The sequence below is a fragment of the Cicer arietinum genome, chromosome 4, assembly GCF_000331145.2.
Source record: "Cicer arietinum cultivar CDC Frontier isolate Library 1 chromosome 4, Cicar.CDCFrontier_v2.0, whole genome shotgun sequence".
NCBI lineage: Eukaryota > Viridiplantae > Streptophyta > Magnoliopsida > Fabales > Fabaceae > Cicer > Cicer arietinum.
Genome location: NC_021163.2, coordinates 6,146,760 through 6,166,682, shown reverse-complemented (window position 1 = coordinate 6,166,682; position 19,923 = coordinate 6,146,760). Strand labels below are relative to the sequence as shown.

The following is a 19,923-nucleotide window of genomic DNA, read 5'->3' as shown; positions in this document are numbered from 1 at the left end:
ATTGTGTGACTATCCAAGTGTTTTTCGTATATTAATTAAAGAAAATGAGAGTTTTTTTTTTTATGCGGAAAGAAAATACAAGTTTTTAACCAAAAATAAATAAAAGCAATTGCGTAAACATATTTTTCTGTTTATTATTACATTGAACAAGCATGAAATTATAGCATAACTATATAGAACACGGAAACAGAGCCGAAATTAATTAGTAATATGATGTATAATTGTATACATTGTTTAATTTGTACAAGTTGACCTTATTGGCCAATACTCTAGGTAGGAAGGGTGCTAATGTAGGGTTTTGGGTGTGCAAACTCCAACCGTAACAGCGGTGATATATCCTTTATATTACAGATAAAGAAAAAGATGAAGACAAAAAATACATACAAATAAAAAGACATATTCTAAAATTCGTAAAAAGAAGGCCCTCCTAATTATTACAAAATATAAAGCTTGATTATGTTTGATCCTCCTAGTTAAATATCCCCAGAAGATCATATATATATATATGCGGTTGATTGATAAGGAAAGCACTTTAATCAAGCGGCTGATGGAGCTGGAACAAAGTTGATACCAGGAGCTTCCAAAAGTGCTGATGTTAAGCGATTCGCATTCACGGGTTCCTTGTAATCCAAACTCTCGTCTTCATATATATCCCACCATTTCTTCACCAACATCTTTATATCTTCTCTTTCCATATTCTCCTCCACCCCTGTGTACCTCCATGGCTTAGACCCCTGCATCATCACATAACCGTTAACCAAATTAAAGAAAATTCCAATTTTATTATAACTTCTATATTGTCTCTTTCAAATAAATAAAACTTACAGCGGCACAGTAATGAACCACTTTGACTTTCTCAAGTTCAACATTCTCAGGGTGACGCCAGAGCATAGCCAGCACAAGATTGTAAATATTTGGTATAGGCTTATACTTGTCCTTGAAGTACATGTTCAAATAATCCTACAAAACACATATACATATTAAGTGACAAAAAACAAGTTGATTATTCTTGTCAATCTTAATATACGAGAAGTTAGATCAACAATAGTTTTTTCTTATATTTAAAGATTAGAGGATTAATTAAGTACCTGTTCAGCAAAGGAAGTTGGCTTTGTGAGTTTAAGTTTTTGAAGAAGATCATGGTAAGTAGCCATATTAGGTTCATAAACAAAAAAACCAGCGTTGAAGTAGAGTGGAGGCTTGGCACCAAAATTAGTGGGCCATTGAACCTTATCAGGACACTGCTGACAGTAACCGATTTCATACTGCTTGGTGTGTCCCCAAGTAGCCTCACAAAAACAATCCATCACCGCGTAGAAATAGTCATTAGGGAGGTCAAATAAATGGTCAATGTTTTCAAATACTTGTATGTCACCGTCAAGGTAAATCATCTTGTCATATTCCTCAAACTGCAACATTTTACGATCAACACATAATCACAAATCAAACTTACACCAACTAATTTTCCTAGATTGTAAAACATTTTACATTATGACTAAATGAACAGTTTAAAAAAATGCAGCAGTTGTGTGAACAGTTAGATTTAGAGAGACAAACTCTTAGTTCAAAAAAGATAAAATTTGTATCTCTCTAGATACAAGTATCTTGGAGATGTTACACCATGCAAATAACTACTTTAGAGTATGCAACCTCTGCATTCATGCAATGCAAAATTAACATTAAAATAAAAGTTGATAATAGAAAGATTTCTTACAGCCCAAATACGAAGCTTGGAGTAGTTGATGACATAATAAGCCATAGCAAACTGAGTCTGATTCTCAGGAGGGTAAACAGGTTGAATCTCTCTAACAATACAACCTTGAGAAGTTAAAATATTCCGGTGCTCCTGAGGAACATCAGGTAACACTGCAACCACTAGAGGGTAAATGGTTTTGACTTTACGAAGACCTTTGACTAAACCAACAACACCTTTGACGTAGTCTCCGTTTCCGGCAAGGAAGGTAACAAAGGCGCGTTTTGAAGCCTTAGCTTGAGCGTCATTGATGTTGGCTGCAGCAGTTGCTATATCAGGAGCCATTGTTTTTGGTTTACTGAATAAAGGTTCAAAAGTGGTGAGTTATTAGACAAGCAAAGGAATCTTGGTGATTGTTTTGTTGTTGTTGTTGTTGTGTTGGTTTGAGGAATGGTGTGTATGCTTATATAGAGCTTCGGAGGCTATTGTCGTCATTACACATTTAGAAGTGATCCAACGGCTAAAGATGTCGTCTTGGAATTTGACGATCATGAATAGTCTTGCATTTAGCAATATACAAAGTTGTACTATCAATTTGGATCACCTTTAATATTGCAATTACAGAAATCGGATTTCGTTAAATCATGGATATGTAATTGTTTATTGTTAGCACCTGCTATTTGATTTTTTAATAAGTCTTGACTGCATAAATGAAGTACTTCATGAAACAATCTTATAGACTTGCATATTTTTTTGCCAATTGACCTGCAAAATCTTAGAAAAATTAAGCAAGCAATTGGCAACCACGTTAAAATTTGTGATCTTTTTATGGATTTTGACCATGTCGGTAAGTATTTTAATATTTATTTTGCCATTTGGGATTGAACGCTATACCTTAGAATCTATAACACTAAAAAAACACATTATGTACATCAACTACTCGTGTTATAAATTATAGAAAATAGTAAATGTCAAAAATATCATTTAAAAAAAAATATACTATTCCGCAAGTGTTGTAAAATATTAAGTAAATATTTAATATATTAGAACGTGAATTTCAATTTACACTACTATATTTCTCTGAAATTATAATATAAATTGAATTAATTAATGTGTTAAACTATTTTATAAGTATATTGATAGAAACTTAACATAATTATCAGGATTTAATTTATATATATTATTAATATAATTTTTTTAGATTATTAATCTATTATAATTATTAAATTATTAAATTATTAATGATATTAAATTTTTTTATTATAATTATTTAAATATATATAAATAATTATAATGTGTTATAGTATAATTTTTTTTTTTGACAAAATCTAACAATTAAATTCTATTTATAATTAGAATAAAAATAGATCTACTATTTTATAATTTAGAATATGATTGAAAATATGGTAACAATAATGAATTTGAAGTTTATTTCTCTGTCATGTTCCACCCAACATATATTAGTGAATATATTTTTCTCTCCAAGTAATTATTTTGTTTAGGGTTTATTCATCGATGAGCACGTAGAGGAGAACCCTTCCATTTTAGCCAAAACAAAGCTAAGAAGATTATCTCTAATATAATATCGAATCCCACACAGTTGTGTTGATTAGAGAGTTTATGTGGTACATAATCGATCAAAAAGAGAAAGTAGTACTCGTATATTCGAATAAAAAAAGACAAAAAGAAAGTATAGAATATTCATTTCAGGTTACCTGCCACCGCCCCAGTGGCTATCATAGTAGCATTACCATTTACCGCCGACTGGCTTTGCGTAATTAAATCCACACGATGGTGACTCACATACACAATAACTAGACACGTGGCTTCCATCAAATGCACAACTTCTCATGTCGATATTTTTCTCGGACTCGTATCTCTCTAAGTGCGTAATAAGATACTCTGTTTGTAGAATAGACAGCCACGTGGCGGTTATTCCAGCTTCCTATGACCCACATTTTCTCATTGGGTTAGTTAGTTAGTTGGTCAAAAATCAACCTGCCTAATCTAATCTAATTTAATTTACAAAGAGGCAGCAACACGAGGAAAGGATAAGGAAGTGAACTTAGTAATATTCTATACCTCTTTTTGGACGTTTTGTTAGTTGTTAGTTGGTTGAAAATCCAAATGTCAAGCCAAATAAATTGAAGTATAAAACGAAATTGAAAATATGTGCAGTTTTCGGATAATGAATTGATAAAAATAGTTTTTTTTTTACTAAACACAATATTTATTTATTTAAATCAATAAATATTTATATTGATCAAGAACAATGCAAATTTAAATTATTAAAATATAAAAAGATGAGTATTTAAGCAAATACATACAATTCAATTAATAGTATTAATTAACAATATTTATTATTGTAAAAAATCTAAAAATTTAATTAAAATGTTTATAATACACATGTCCGGAGTTGTAATATTGACTTGCAAAAATTATTGATTAAATTTAAATATGTATTTTATTGAAATAATATATTAATTTGAACTTAACAAATATTATGAAAAATTCTATAAAAATAAAAAATTAAATATTTATAAAAAAAACAATTATTTAATTAAAAAAACGAGTTAAAAAAAGTAACTTCAAACTTAAAAATAATCTTAAATTACAACAAATAAAAGCTAAGAAAAGAAGATAAAAGTTTTCAGGCGGCGGCTGGTTTTGTATTAGTATATATACAATATCTCAATCTCAACAATTGTGTGTTCAAGTGAAAAACTAGTATAGCAGTAACATTTTATTCTTTCTGGACGTTTTTTACTTGGTCAAAAATCAAAAGGCCAGATTATTTTAATATATGGCAGCATTAAAATAATATAACACTGTTTGTCTAGTATTAAAATACAAAATAATTTACTGATCTCATTTGTTTCATCAAATTTTCTTTTTTACTGATCATTAGTAAATTAATGTTTGTTTATAATTATAAAAATTATCTTTACTGTGATTTATTAAATATAAAAAATTTACTAAAATTGGATTATTTAGGAAAAATAAATTAATAAAGTTTGTCGAAAAGTTAAAGAAAAATAAATACATTTTTTTATTAAATCCCGATGCAATTATTTTATTGACCACACCGACGATCGCATCGGGGCATTAGTTTTGTATTTGTAGTAATTGGGGCATTACTTTTGAAATCAGTGAATGATAAAAGAGGAAAGTTAGGATTTTCCGGCAAAAGAGATTTGATAACAGGAAAGGAAGCAAGTAGGAAGCATCCACATGAGAATATGCTCCGGAAATTCTGGATTCCTTTATTTTTATTTTTGTTGAGAATCCGGAATCCTTTATTGTTACGTGACCACTGCTCCATTTTGATGTGCGAGAAGATAATAAATTGGAGTCTAAAGTCATTTTGTTATAGATTCAAACACTTTATAGTAATATTTATCAAACTTTATACAAACAAAACAAAAAATAGAGGTATTTCAAATTAGAGAAATTGGTGCATTTGTGCTAAAAATAAATAAATGGAAGTTGATGAAGTAAAATTTGTGAGAGTGGCATAGAAAACATTGTCAAAATTTGGAAGAGAGTATACAAGAAGTAAAATCAGAATTGAACATATTAGAGATGAAAAATGAAGTTATATGTCTATCGTCAGAAAAAGTGCATTATAAAAGAGAAGCTATTTCAAACTAACATAATTGGTCAAATTTGAATTGTAGTATTTAATGCAGATTCCTAAAGTTCATGGCTTTAAGAAGCTGATGCAACACAAAATATTTTCATTGTGTGGTGAATAAAAGGTTTCATTGAAATAAAATATTGTGTCTAATGGTGAATCGTGAGAAAATATTTGAAGTTATGAATTAGAGAATACAATTTTTGAACACTTTCGAGAACAATTTCCGAATGAAGGAAGAAGACCAGCCTTGGAAAATTGTGTTTTTCAAGCAAATTGCAGCAAATGAACAAAATGAGAGGTTAATTGGTGAATTTTCATATTGAGGTAAGAAAGGTAGTTTGGGAATATGATAGTTCGGAAAAACCAAGACCAAATAGGATAAATATATCATAAGTTAAATAATTTTTGAAATATTTAAAGCAAGATTTTACGAAGATGATGAAAAATTTCCACTAAAAAACTTATCTCATTAAAGGGGTTAATAACTCTTTTATTGTCCTGATTCAAAAGTTGGAGAGCTTGCAAAGCTTGACAAAATTTCACCATCTAGCCCTTATAGGCCGTATCAATAAAGTATTGTCAAAGGTGTTGACAAATAGACTAAAACAAGTGATAAGTGAGGTAATTGTAGATAATCAAATTGCATTCATTGTCAAATGTTATATCTTATATGATATTTTTATTGTAAATGAAGTAGTATACGTGGCTCAGAAGCAAAATAAATAATGCCTAATGTTCAAAGTTGATTTTCAAAAAGCTTATGATTCGGTCAATGGAATGTACCTGGACTTTGTAATGGAAAAAAAATGGGGGTTTCCTATGACACAATATACAAATATGCAAAACTAGATTCAATATGAAATTTGGTAATGATCATCGCAGTTAGGGTTGGATCTATTGAGGTAAAAACTTTTTTTATATATGTTTTTACTGACAACAAACTTTATGAAAAGAAATTATTAAGTTTTATGAATGATAATCTTTTGATGATTGCACTTGAGTTTTATTTAAGGAAAATGAATTGTATAAGTCGACAAGTAATAAGTCGTTCACATCAGCAAGTACATAAATATCTACTCAATAATGAAATAATCTCCAAATGAATTTATCATATATATCAATCATTCAAGAGAATGATTATTGCATCTTCAAGATTTAATCTTCATAAAGAAAATGTCCAATACATTTATAATTGTACTAAAGTATATCAACGATACTTGGTGGACAAGACACAACATGAACAACACTAAGAGCAATTGTAGGAAGTAATGCTTCAAGAAAAAATGTATCCTCTCATATAGAAGATAACATTCTCAATGGTTATGAAAAAAAATTCTCATGATGAACAAGTACATTTCACTCATAAATATTCATATCAGTTCAACAAAATAACAAGAATCAACTTTGAAGAAGAAATCATTCTAAGATTGATTCATTTATTAAGTCATTTGTTAAAAGAATGATAGAAGAACATTCACCACAATATTCTAGTTGTTCTATTAAAGAACAATTGACAAAAAAAAAAATCTTTTTGGAAACACAACATACAGTAAATCAGTTGGCATTTCGCATGAGCTTTCCAACATAAAATGAGCAATTAAAATTTAAGATTTGAAGACCTACTTGCAAAAACAACACATGCAAAATGTGTTCCATATTGATTTGCATAATGATACCTAGATTGATAACATAATGGTTGCATAACATTTTGGTTGTCTTAAATAAAAGTCAAGAGACAAATGAATCGATTTTTGGATTCATTAAAAGCATGTTATAGATTGATATAATTCACACATGGGCCACCCAATAGAAATCAAGTCTCAACATGTCAAATAATGAATGTCCACTTGCAAAAAATACATGGAGATTGATATGCAATTTTGATCTTCACATTGATTATTTAGAAGTAAGTACAAAACACCAAAGTAGGCATGGCAACGGGGCGGGTCGGGGGAGGATTTTGCCTCCTCCACCCCCGCACCCGACTAATCTGGGAAAACCCGCACTGGCCCCCACCCCCGTTTCAGGGTGTGAAATTTAGGCATTTATCTCCGTCGGCAACGGGGTTCAACTTTTCCCGTCCACACCCGCACCTATTCATATATATAAAATTACAAATTTAAAAATCATATCTATTATAGTTGATATAATAAAATAATTATTATTAGACAATAATAAAATAATAAAATATTTTTTAGAGAGATAAAATTATAATTTTTAATATTTTAAAAAAATTAAGTATATTCAATATGTATATGTATAGAAAATGTAAAAAATTACTATAATATTACCTCTGAGGGGGATTCGGGTGCAGGTGCAGGCTGAATATTACCACCCCAAACCCCCTCCCTAAAATCCACACCCGCACCCTATCAAAGTTGATTTTCTTCGTCCAAATCAAGCAGATTTAGGTGGGTACCTGCAAGTGCGGGTTATGTTGTCACTCTTACACCAAAGTACACAACAAAATACCATTTGAGATGACTTGCTGCACATATATCAGTTCAGGAACATATATGGCATACTACCCAATATTATGGTATTTCTCCACTTTCCAGCAAGGCAAGAACATTCTAGGTTGATCAATAACATTCTGGACAAAATTACACTACACTTAAAGAGATTGATTCATAAGATTGTTTGCACTTTGGGAAGTATGCCCAACGACTATATTTCGTTTAAACTGAATACTCAAAGTATGTTATCCTTTATAAATTGAATATCAATTGAAAGATTAAGGAAAAAGTTCAATTTGCAAATCTACCAACACTTGTTCAAGTAAGAACAAATCAAAAACTCTCCAAGCAAAATTCAGATTTATTCACTATATATGTGGATCATCATTAATTGGGTTTGTCTTTATCTCAAACACTTGTTGAGAAGTTTTAAGATCCCAAACATTTTTATCTTACACATCATTTGTAACTCAAGTCTATCTTTTATGTTAGATTGAATGTGTTTGTAAAAATCATTTCTAGATTGAAAGTTGATTGCGAAAATCCTTTCAAGGTTCAAATGGGACGGTAGAAATCCTTCATAGGTTGAAAGGTGAAGATTGTAATTGATCAATGTGTGGTCAAGAAAAAATTTGTGAGGGAAAACATTCTGTTTATATAGCATATGATGAAAATCTCATGGTTGTCAGGACTAGACTAACCCGATTTGGGTGAAACAATATACTTTTTGTGTGTGATATTTATATCCACTATCTTTAATTATTTGCACACACAAATCACATTTCACTATAAACTAATATGTTTCTTTTTCACTTCTAACATACCCAAACATTATGAACATTTGTTCCAATCAATGTTGATCTTAAGTTAATTTAAATTAAGTGCATTAATTAAATTTTAAAAGAATTATAATTCAAACTCCATTTTCTTATGATTGACACTGTTACTTCAGGATCTCTAATTTGACATATGGGATACACAAACATAAGTGCCATTTTTTGACAAAAATAAAAATAAAAAATAGCACAACGATGAAACTTAATCAAGGAGGTACTGCCAATTGAGAGAGTAGTTATCTCATGAATCAACGACTTTAAATTTCTTAGATGAATAACTTAGGGCTTCAATCATGCAATTACAGCTCTATCAATATTTATCATGATTGGTGGTGACTCGAGTGAAAGATCCTCATCAATAATTTGTGAACGGTTCAGGTGATGCATTCGATAAGATATTCCACATAACTGATACAAAACAATGTGAGCTAGAATGAATCAGTCGATTTTCCAACAAAATAAATGAACCAATCATCCGAGGTGTTGGATCAAAACAAGTTTTTGCAGTTTTTAAAAAAATGGTAAAAGTGATTTAAATTATATAAAATAAATAAACTGTGAACCATAAATTTAATTAAGCCAATGATCCATTTTCAATGATAACAATTTTTCATTATGCCTGATATTTTGCAGGATTTAATTTATGTACATTTTCAGTGCAAAAATATGTACATTGTCATTCGATCACAATCGTTAGATCATCAAAATATTTAACTTTAACAATTATTATTAGTTAGGAAAAGGTTTCTCTCTTTTAGGTTATGTAGTTGCCACCTCTCTCTCTTTTTCAAGAAAAAAACTATAAGTTTCTCTTCTTCTTTATCCATTATAGGGGTAGTTTATGACATTTTTTGGTCCGAAATCACCCCTCCATTTTACTTTATTATCTCATTTTATTTAAATAAGTGATTTTTCACATAGATTTTGTTTTTTTTTCGTGTTTTATTTTTGAATGCAATGTTTAGTTTGTTCGTCATCATGGTGTGGCGTTGTTTGTTTTCTCAACCAAATACGGTGTTCACATAGGCAACAAATGTGTTATGTTGATATCATACTTTAAGTGGTTTGTGGAGGTTATCACCAAATTCAACACTTTCACATCCTTACACATGATTTATCAGCGTGTGGTTGAATTGAGCATGTTAAAGACCACCTATAGTCGATATGAACGAATACCAACAATTTTTTTTTTTCTTTCGAAGATGGATTAAATTAAAGACAGGAATCTTGCATTATTCTTGACATTGACCATACATGGAAGAAATTAGTTTGTCTGTTAAGATTAATGTCTTAATTTAATTATCTTTCATTGATTTATGACATCTTTATGTATATTGTTGTTAGTATGTTTTTTGCTTTTTTTAATTAGTTTTGATATCAAAATATAGATGAAAAATGTCCCAAATTACGATGAATTTGTTTTGTACTATTTTTGTTTGCATGTGAATGAAGTTTATTTATATGTAAAAAATGAATAGTTGTGATATATTGAGTGTGTAAAACTTTTTAAATTGACGGTGCACAATAATTAAATTGTATTTTTTTATGTTTTATTGTTGCACTAATTAAAGGAAAATATGAGATCGTAAGTGAGTAAGCTTAGGTCCGACTAGATTTTTTTTTTTAAATAGACAAAGTCTTAAGTCACTATCGATTGGTCTGACATATTCTCACTCATAGTTATAATACTTAGACGATGCTCATTGAACCCCCACAATTGTCAAATTCTATGATCCATTAGTTAAAAATTCAATTTAATAGTAGAAAATAAGATTAATGATGTCACCAGAAGTTCAATTTGATAATATTTTTTATATATTTTAAATAAATATTATGAGGTGAATGAACAACCAGCAGGGCCTACAGGGTGTCCATTAACATGCCTAAGAGCGACCCAATGTTCTGACGAGTTCGACGAAAGGGGAGGTCCGGAAAGTAAGTTCATCTAAAATGCGTGTAAAGCCCAATCCGGAGCAGGACACCGTTTCTGTGCATTTTCCTTAAAATTTAAAGAAAAAGAAAAAGAAAATAAGAAAATAAGAAAAATAGCCCTTAGTCCGTAGCAAGCAACAAAGAAAGGAAGGGGGTCTTAATCTGACATACTTTTGGATCGGAATCAAACTAAAATTTCAGCGGGTGTAAGATCTGGTATGCTCCCTCCTCTTTGATTCCTCTCAAGCTTCGTTCCTTCTCCTTCTCCTTCTCCTTCTCAACCTCACACATGGATCCCAACCAGGTAACTCTACTTTTGTCTTAGATCTGCTTTATTCCTTCAATTTTTCTATTGATTCATTCGAATGCTCATGCTATTGCTATTGCTATTGCTATTGATTCATTTTAATATTTATTTCATTAATAGTATAATTAATTATGTTTTTGTTCTGAATGCAGTCTGTAGTTGAAAACTACGCAAATCCAAGGACTTGTTTCTTTCATGTTCTCTTCAAGGTTTACTTTACTAATTTTCTCACTTTTTTTTTAATATAAGTGTAATTCGCATTGTGAAATTGTTGTAATTTTGTATCTCACAGGCTGCGGCTTTGGCATTTTACATTCTATCGGCTCTCTTTATTGATAACTTTGTCATCATTTTTGTGGTGACTGTCCTTCTTGCTGCTCTTGATTTTTGGGTAGTCAAGAATGTAAGTGGAAGAATTTTAGTTGGTATGAGATGGTGGAATGAAATCAATGATCTTGGTGAGAGTGTTTGGAAGTTTGAATGCCTTGACCAAGAGGTAGGTATTCCTTGTTTTCATCACTTTCAGGGGTGTAATTAGGTTTTCCAAAAAATATCTCTACTGCATTGACTCTGCTCAACCTAACTAGCATAAGAATGGGTTTCAAATTCTTTCTATATGCTTGAATCTTGTATGTGTTTGTTTTGTTCCTTGTAGTCATTGGCTCGGATGAACAAGAAAGATTCATGGCTTTTCTGGTGGACCCTTTACCTTGCGGTAAGAACTAAGAAAATATATAGATTGGTTATAGCATGCGGTGATACTTCAGTTTTAGCTTAGATCCTTATGGTGTTACAGTCAAAATGTGGTTGTTTCGGGAGTTTTATTAAGCGGGGCTATATATAACATATTATGACTCGATCAGACTTATTCAGGAAATGTATGTATTACTTAGAAGAAAATAGTATACAAAATAAGTTGTAGTATTCCAACTTAAGTGATAAATTCTCTATATACTAGGGATCTGGATGCAGAATAGCTCTGTCAATTATCACAACAGTATCTTCATGTAGTTTTGGTTTCCCCCACCCTGCAATAAAAGATGATAATTGCTTTCTCTGGTAATCATTACAATAAATGATTTTTTATTTGTATTGTTCTGCAGGCAGTTTTATGGATTATGTTGGCAATATTCTCGCTCATAAGGCTTCAGGCTGATTATCTCCTTGTTGTAGGAGTTTGTTTGACCCTCAGCATTGCAAATATTGTTGGTTTTACCAAATGCAAAAAAGGTGTGCAAATTATTTAGGTTTAATTACAGTTTTAGTCTCCATATTTTTACTGATTTACGAAATTGTCTCCTCTATTTTAAAAGTCGACAATTTTTGTCCATCTTTATGTTTTTTTAACTAAAAAGTGGTAACATGACATGCTTTAAATAATGTGACATATAATACGATGATATAGAATAATTAACACCCATAAAATCAAAATAAAGCACCATATAAACTTAACTTTCAACTTCGGAAATTTTTCATATTTGTAATTTAATTAATGATATATGAATAATTAATATATTTAGATGGCTCTCTATCATGAAATTGCATCTTGCATCATTTAAAATATGTCAAATTGTTATTTTTTAGTTAAAAAATGAGAGAGGGACCAAAACTATCGAATTTTAAAATTAGGAGACCACTTCCATGAATTGATAAAATATAGAGATCAAAACTGCAATTAAGCCAATTATTTATGATCTTCTTAAAATGTTTGTCTTCTAATATATTGCAAAATTGGTTTAGATTGGGGGGGTTGTCTGGAATAGTATGATATTGAACTTTTCAATGCAAGAATTTTCTTGATGTGTGACGTGTAACATGATGTGCCGTCTTGGAATCTTATCTTGTTTCACATGTGTGTGTGTGTGTGTGTTTTTTTCTCTCATTTTGAAAGATTCAAAATTACAATTTGCTGCATTTTTCCCTCTTTGTGTATAGATGTTGACATATGAGGATACTTAACTACTAAATGTATGAACCAAATGGAAATGTACGAGTGTACTTGCAAATTACACCTCTATATGACTAATTTAATCACCGAAGAGTAATTTCTTAACGTTGGGCTATGATATATTTGGTTAAAAGATGCTTTGGATGCTGATATATTGTATACCTATTTATTGATGCCTTGTTAGCTGCATTCTTGTATTTGTGGTGGGCAACACATCCATTGTGCTTATTTGGGTGATTATCTGTTTCTAAAAACACAAGAACACCCTCAATTTATATTCACATAAAATTGGAAGATAATATTGTTATTGCCATTGTTTTTTTTGAAAGGGTTATTGCTATTGTTGTAGTAGTAGAAATAGTTGCAGTAGGGTTGTTTAACTGACAAGAAACATATTTAGAGTGAAAATGCAATTTGACCCTTGTAATAGTACCCTGTTTATGGGATTGGGAACTTTGGGTCCTCTTTTTTCATTTCAAATGATAGAGATATGCTGAAAACATATATGCCTTAGGAGTTTCTCTAGCCCAGTTTCACATCAAATTTTGAAACTAGCGATTCTGCTCAAGCTCTGCCCCCGTCCCCCATCCCTACCCAATAGGAAGGATTTCTCTTTGTTCCCCACATCAATTTACTAATTCATCTTTACATGCGGTTCAATTGAATAACTTGCAATGGATAAAATTTGCTTGGTTTTCTTTCAGATGCTAAGAAGCAGATTCAACAATTTGCCTCTCAAACAATTGCCTCTCGCTTCTCATCTACTTTACAGTCAGCGTTCAGTGTTGTTTAATTATCAATGCAAGTGGAACCATGCATTATTAGAAATATTGAGATGCGGTGGAGGTATGTACATGATGATTATTTCGGCCGGCCTCAGACTGGATCCTGACTACCTATCAAACTTGCGTAGTTACTGATACAAAAAATGCAAAATTTTGTACTTCTATAAGAAATGGCTTGAGTGAGACTGATAATCAGATTACATAGTTTTAGTTAAAGAGTTGTTTATTTTCATGTGTACATTGTGTTCTTGTATTCTTTTGCATTAATTGTCAAAGATTTATGTTCCATGATTGTTTGCTGCTTATTTTCATGCAAATTGGTGGATAATAAAATTGATGATGTTGTATCCTCGCGGAGAGGGTCACGATTAACCGACCACCTAAAAAATGTATAGAGCTTATATCAGAAATAGAAAGGTTTAACCACGTCTGATATTGGACAATCCATTGTTATCTTTGAGGGCATATTATTGTATATGAGGACATATTCATCTCAAATGCTTTCGTGGGAGTCGTAAGTTACCTGCTTTTCTTACTAAATGAGCCGTGCATTTTTCTGTTTTTTCACCTTCTGGCTGTATAATGTTGTTTCCGTAATTCCTCTACCAAAATTTTAGTCACTAAACTGACTGCTAAAGTAAATATGCTTCATGTTAGCTTATGTTTAATCAATGTCACAAATACCTTATGTTTAATCAACGTCAAAGTCACAAAAACTTTATGTTTAATTTAGTCTCAAGTTAAAGTTACCAACTAGGTATAATTGATCAATACTCTAATAGCTGAAGTATCCCTGTACATCATTTATGCAAAGAAATTGTGATTTGTGAAGTGTTCTTTGTTTGTATTCATGTAATTTGTTATTTTGCTTACTGATAAAATGGAGCTTAATTGATGTTTGCCGTTGTCAATTTCTTCTATTCCCTTGCTTGCATTCCTCTTGGAAATTTGCCCCCTTTGCTAATATGGTTTTCCACATTGCTCTTTGTTGGTTTGCTCTTGGACGAGATGTTAGACAACAGCTTCAACTCGACTACAAAACCTGAAGTGATACCCTTTCTGTACCAGTGTACCCACATCATTTTTTGTTCCTTAGAAAACATCAGAGCCAGAAAACACCACCAATGAAGTTTATGTAGAAATGAAAGTTTGTGTAGACCTTTTTTGAACAGATGGGCGTAATTATATATAGGTTATTTTATATGCACAGTTATATCATTTACAACTGTGATCAATATTTTATTTTAGGTTGGTGACTTCTTCTATTCCTAATATTCTCAAAAACTTCTAAATGTGTCCAGATTAGTCAATTTAGTGGTGTAAAATACAGGTTGGAATTGATAATCTAAACCTTTTGAAGCTTCTTAGAACATTGGAGCTAATAAAATAAGTCACTTTTTAGGTATTAACACGTGGATTGGCTAATAAATCCAATAAAGCCAAGTGACAGAAAAACCAATTCTGTTGTATTTAAAATTAAACTGGAAATATATGAGATATATTGCAGATGGAGGAAACTTACTCAATCTTAAATTTGTATGTGGATAAATTTCTTTTTTACTTATGAAGTTAAATTGTAATTTAAAAATAAAATATTTAAAATTGGGAACAGACTCAACAAAATATTTTAAAAGAAATATAAATCATATATGCTAATAATATTTTATTATTATATTATATTAGCTTTTTATATGTATTTATAAATACTATTATTATCGCATGGAAGTTGATAGAGAAGTTTACTAAAAAAAATCCCTCAAAAACTAAAAGAAAAGTTTATATAAAAAAGGTTATAAAAAAACAATGGGTTGACCAAGCTATATCCGTCAAGAAATAAATTGTTGAGCAAGCTTTTTTGAACCCCTGATAGCATCACCTTTATTTTATCCTTCGGCGCCGACTGCAACACCGCCTCCAAAACTCTTGTTTATTCTATATCCAAAATTTGAGGTAAAGAACTAAACCATCGTCCAGCTTTTATCAAAGAATAAATTAGATTTAGTTAAACTTTGCTTAGTTCACCCATTCATTCTAAACCCCAATTTGGGAAAATTTGGTTTCTGCTACTACCATTGCAATACCCTATTACTTTCGTCATGAACACAATTACTCTCATTCGCAACCGCGCTATCAAATCCGCGCGTAGAACTCTCATTGGTTTAAACAATTCGTCGTTGTTTGGGTCCCCACCACTTCGTCACCATGCTCTTATCTTGGCTAACGATTTGTCACAACCACGTTTCAATCACTACCCTTTTCGAATATTTAGGTTTCAGCGCGAATTGAATGGTTCCCACAAACTTTTTAACTCACCCTCTTCGAATTCTATCACTTCAAGGTCTTTTCGTTTAAGCTCAGAAAATAGGGTTGTTTCAACCATTGCAAGAGTTGGATTCAAGCTTCAAAGTTTCTCAACTTCAATCGAGACACGTGTCAATGACAATAATTTCGAGAGGATTATCATTCAAGGTGGCATGAATGTGAAGCCATTAGTGGTGGAAAGTGTTCATGAGAATGTTGTAAGAGAAGAAGAGTCTCAATCGAATGTTGAAAAACAAGCTTGGAAGTTATTGAAGGATGCTGTTGTGACTTATTGTGGTAACCCTGTGGGGACAGTGGCTGCAAATGATCCTGGTGATAAGCTACCATTGAATTATGATCAGGTGTTTATTAGGGATTTTATTCCTTCAGCTCTTGCTTTCTTGCTTAAAGGAGATAATGAGATTGTCAAGAATTTTCTTCTTCACACTTTGCAGTTGCAGGTAATATATATAAATATATATTATATACCCTTTTAGTGTCACCTAATGATTCAATTCAATCATTGCTTTATTTGTCTTAAAATGGCTGGCTTGTCATCAATTGAATTTAAGGCGTGTGTATTTTTTATTTTTAATAGTGTCAATGTATAGTCATTAATTCGATGTATGTTTTTCACTGTCATTTATACATCCTAGCTATTTGATCAATTGTTCAATGGGGATAATGGCGATCGATGGTAAATCCGATGCTATAAATGCTAAAAGAAAATGTATAGTATAATGATGATTAAGTGATAATTCATCCAAAAGAAAGAGTTGTTATGCTTGCAAAAGTTACAAACATTTAAAACTTTGTTGTATATTGGTTGCTAATATTCTACATTTTCCCCCTATTTAATTGTGAAAGAGTTGGGAGAAAACTGTGGACTGCTACAGTCCAGGACAGGGCTTGATGCCTGCTAGTTTCAAAGTTAGAACCGTAGCTCTTGACGGAGATACCCGTGAAGAAGTTTTAGATCCTGATTTTGGGGAATCAGCTATTGGTCGAGTTGCACCTGTAGATTCAGGTTGGTTTTTCAGCGGTTGGTTATAACGTGCCTACAGATAAAAACAATGCTCTTGGAAACTGCTTGGAAGTTGTAATGTAAACCAAAAGCATTCTAAGAAACGAGTAACATAAATAACTTTCCTCTTTTGTTTCTTTGATAGGATTGTGGTGGATCATCCTGTTACGGGCTTATGGGAAGCTTACCGGTGACTACAGCTTGCAAGAAAGGGTTGATGTTCAAACAGGCTTGAAAATGATACTTAAATTGTGTCTAACAGATGGTTTTGATATGTTTCCGTCTCTGCTAGTCACCGATGGGTCTTGCATGATAGACAGGCGTATGGGCATTCATGGTCACCCTCTTGAAATCCAAGTGAATTTTACTACCCTATGTTTTCTCATTCTTATGTTTTTTGTACTAAGTGCTTTATGCATTCGGAAATTATTTTGTTTCTGTGATCTGTTTTATTTAGAATTGAAGGGTACTCTATTTTAATTGGTAACGATTGCCTTGGTCTCCATAGGTATATGCTCCTATTTTTATATATATGTTGTATTTTTGTATATACTACAAGTGTCAAGTGACATAAAATAATATTTGCTAAAAATGATATGAAACTCTGAATTCAGGTGACACTTTTTTAAAAAACTACTCTAGAAGTTTTCTAAAACTGGTTGTAGAACAACAAAACTATGTTTAGTAATATTATTTTGAAAAACATTTAGAGATGAGAAAACAAAACAACTTGCCTCATATATTTTGAAAGTGGAGAGTTCTAGGCTTTGGCGGACGATGCCTCCAACAGTGGAAAGTGTGCTCATGAACCATGAGCAGGCAGAGATAACAGTGGAAAGTGTCAAACAGCTATAGGCTTGGACAAAAATAACTCTAGGTTATTCTTGTTTTTTATTCTGAAAATAGAAAACATGTACAAGTTTTGACAACAAGCAAAAATAAAACAGCTACTCAAACAAGTTTTATTTTTTTAAAATATTTCTAGAAAATTCTAAGCAAAGAAGCTTGTGTCTTCTGAATTCTACCTCAATTGTTTCACTTATTATCTCTGTGTTTTCCTTATTTTTGGCAATTTTCACTCGACAGGCATTATTTTACTCAGCTCTTCGCTGCTCACGGGAAGTGCTTGCTGTAACTGATGGAACTAATGATCTCGTTCGAGCCATTAACAATCGACTGAGTGCACTATCATTCCACATTAGACAATATTATTGGGTGGATATGAAAAAGATTAATGAAATATACAGGTACAAAACAGAAGAGTACTCCATGGATGCCATCAACAAATTCAACATCTATCCAGAACAAATTCCTTTCTGGGTAATGGATTGGATTCCTGAAAAAGGTGGGTATCTAATTGGGAATCTGCAACCAGCTCACATGGATTTCCGGTTTTTCACACTGGGAAATCTTTGGTCTATTGTTTCGTCTCTGAGCACCCCAAGACAAAACGAGGCTATTTTGAATCTGATAGAAGCAAAATGGGATGATCTTGTAGGGCATATGCCTCTTAAGATATGTTATCCTGCCTTGGATAATGAAGAGTGGCGGATTATTACTGGTAGTGACCCAAAGAATACGTAAGTTCTATCGATAGAGTTTTATTATCTTGTTTGCATATCTTACAGTGCAAAATTTATATCATATTATTGTCTTTCTAGTCAGAATTGTTTCTAGGTTGTTCATCTTAACTGAAACAACATGCTTAACCTTTGCAGCCCTTGGTCATATCACAATGGTGGATCCTGGCCAACCCTTTTGTGGCAGGTAATGTATTTAATGTGTCCATTTTATATATCAATGTTTCTAAAATACCCTTTTGTATATAGGTGCTTAATTTTGACCTTTCATCTTCCGAGACACTTTAGTAATATAAATTGAGGTATATTTGGGAAAAAAATAATAAATGTATCTAGTAATTTGTAATGAGACTTATACTTAAGACATGTTTTTTTTTCAAAAGATACTTATAATTAGGGACGAAGGTAGTAATATTGTAGAAGACTGGGAATTAATCCAGAGACATTAAAAAAATCAGAAGAGACTATTTTCTTGTGTTGTTTGTGAAAAACGAAAATCTTCAAAACCAAACTGGTTATGTCTTTTCTGAGGCAAAATAATTATGTGGTAATTTGTTTGAGACCTTCTATATCAACTACCAAGTAATGAAGTGTTGCTTTAATTTCTAATGTATTTTTTTTTTGTACATCAATTGCAGTTCACACTGGCATGCATCAAAATGGGGAGAATTGAACTAGCCCAGAAAGCAGTTGATTTGGCTGAGAAAAGACTACCAGTTGATTCTTGGCCCGAATATTACGATACTCGATCTGGAAAATTTATCGGAAAACAAGCCCGGCTGTATCAAACGTGGACCATAGCCGGGTTCCTTACATCTAAGATGCTTTTGAAGAATCCAAAAATGGCATCCATGTTATTCTGTGAGGAAGATTATGAGCTTCTTGACATATGTGTATGTGGACTTAGCAAGAGTGGAAGGAAAAAATGCTCACGCGTTGCTGCCAAGTCTCAAATTCTTGTATGATGCTACACTGCATTATTTAGTACTTCCTCCGCCCTTAAAAATAAAAGAAAGTTAAATCAACAAAAGTTGATGCACTTGGTTCTAATTGGAGGGAGTACACAACAGTAGAAGTTAGATTGGAAATGTAACGGTATGTTACATGTTGTAATTATAGTTATATATTGGTTTAAGATGGTTTTCATATGTATATGCATGGAGGGCAATTATATTTCTTAAAAGAAAAAAATAATAATAAGAGGTTTAAACTTTGAACCTCTTAAAAATTATTTAATACTATAGGGTAGTTCATTGCTTAGGATAGGTGTATTAACAATGTTCACTACTTAGGATTTCCACTTACAATAATTTATTGTATACTAACGAAATAATGATTATATTGATTTATCTTATCAAGTTATTATACAATTGCTCTTTTTTTTTTTTTTTTTTTTTTTTTTTTTTTTTTTTTCCAAAATCAGT

General features: G+C 31.6%; 3 protein-coding genes across 3 annotated transcripts; 2 read left to right on the top strand and 1 right to left on the bottom strand.

The window, feature by feature from the left end:
* Positions 1-189: 189 nt before the first annotated feature.
* Positions 190-2,145, bottom strand: CAGOLS2 (galactinol synthase). Its single transcript, XM_004495577.4, has 4 exons — positions 1,715-2,145; positions 1,089-1,409; positions 826-960; positions 190-734 (listed from the first exon to the last, which is right to left on the bottom strand). The coding sequence occupies exons 1-4, from the start codon at positions 2,036-2,038 to the stop codon at positions 537-539; spliced, it is 978 nt and encodes a 325-aa protein (XP_004495634.1). The 5' UTR covers positions 2,039-2,145; the 3' UTR covers positions 190-536.
* An 8,427-nt stretch (positions 2,146-10,572) lies between these two features.
* LOC101503178 (Golgi apparatus membrane protein-like protein ECHIDNA) lies at positions 10,573-13,882 on the top strand. The gene is made up of 6 exons (XM_004495578.4): positions 10,573-10,858; positions 11,014-11,070; positions 11,154-11,357; positions 11,517-11,576; positions 11,965-12,091; positions 13,514-13,882. Exons 1-6 carry the CDS (start codon positions 10,844-10,846, stop codon positions 13,600-13,602), a joined length of 552 nt encoding a protein of 183 aa, XP_004495635.1. The 5' UTR covers positions 10,573-10,843; the 3' UTR covers positions 13,603-13,882.
* Positions 13,883-15,403: 1,521 nt separating this feature from the next.
* LOC101503498 (alkaline/neutral invertase A, mitochondrial-like) lies at positions 15,404-19,853 on the top strand. The gene is made up of 6 exons (XM_004495579.4): positions 15,404-16,356; positions 16,763-16,922; positions 17,065-17,276; positions 18,006-18,499; positions 18,638-18,686; positions 19,138-19,853. The coding sequence occupies exons 1-6, from the start codon at positions 15,691-15,693 to the stop codon at positions 19,462-19,464; spliced, it is 1,908 nt and encodes a 635-aa protein (XP_004495636.1). The 5' UTR covers positions 15,404-15,690; the 3' UTR covers positions 19,465-19,853.
* The last annotated feature ends 70 nt before the right edge of the window (positions 19,854-19,923 follow it).

What these genes read in the sequence shown, in the direction of transcription:
- CAGOLS2 (XM_004495577.4), bottom strand. Translation starts at nt 2,038, where the DNA reads ATGGCTCCTGATATAGCAACTGCTGCAGCCAACATCAATGACGCTCAA. An exon ending in CAACTTCCTTTGCTGAACAG is followed by an intron (nt 961 to 1,088) that starts GTACTTAATTAA and finishes TGTGTTTTGTAG; the next exon opens with GATTATTTGAACATGTACTT. An exon ending in TGGTTCATTACTGTGCCGCT is followed by an intron (nt 735 to 825) that starts GTAAGTTTTATT and finishes GTGATGATGCAG; the next exon opens with GGGTCTAAGCCATGGAGGTA.
- LOC101503178 (XM_004495578.4), top strand. An exon ending in TCTTTCATGTTCTCTTCAAG is followed by an intron (nt 11,071 to 11,153) that starts GTTTACTTTACT and finishes TGTATCTCACAG; the next exon opens with GCTGCGGCTTTGGCATTTTA. An exon ending in TTGAATGCCTTGACCAAGAG is followed by an intron (nt 11,358 to 11,516) that starts GTAGGTATTCCT and finishes TGTTCCTTGTAG; the next exon opens with TCATTGGCTCGGATGAACAA.
- LOC101503498 (XM_004495579.4), top strand. Translation starts at nt 15,691, where the DNA reads ATGAACACAATTACTCTCATTCGCAACCGCGCTATCAAATCCGCGCGT. An exon ending in TTCACACTTTGCAGTTGCAG is followed by an intron (nt 16,357 to 16,762) that starts GTAATATATATA and finishes TAATTGTGAAAG; the next exon opens with AGTTGGGAGAAAACTGTGGA. An exon ending in GGCCAACCCTTTTGTGGCAG is followed by an intron (nt 18,687 to 19,137) that starts GTAATGTATTTA and finishes CATCAATTGCAG; the next exon opens with TTCACACTGGCATGCATCAA.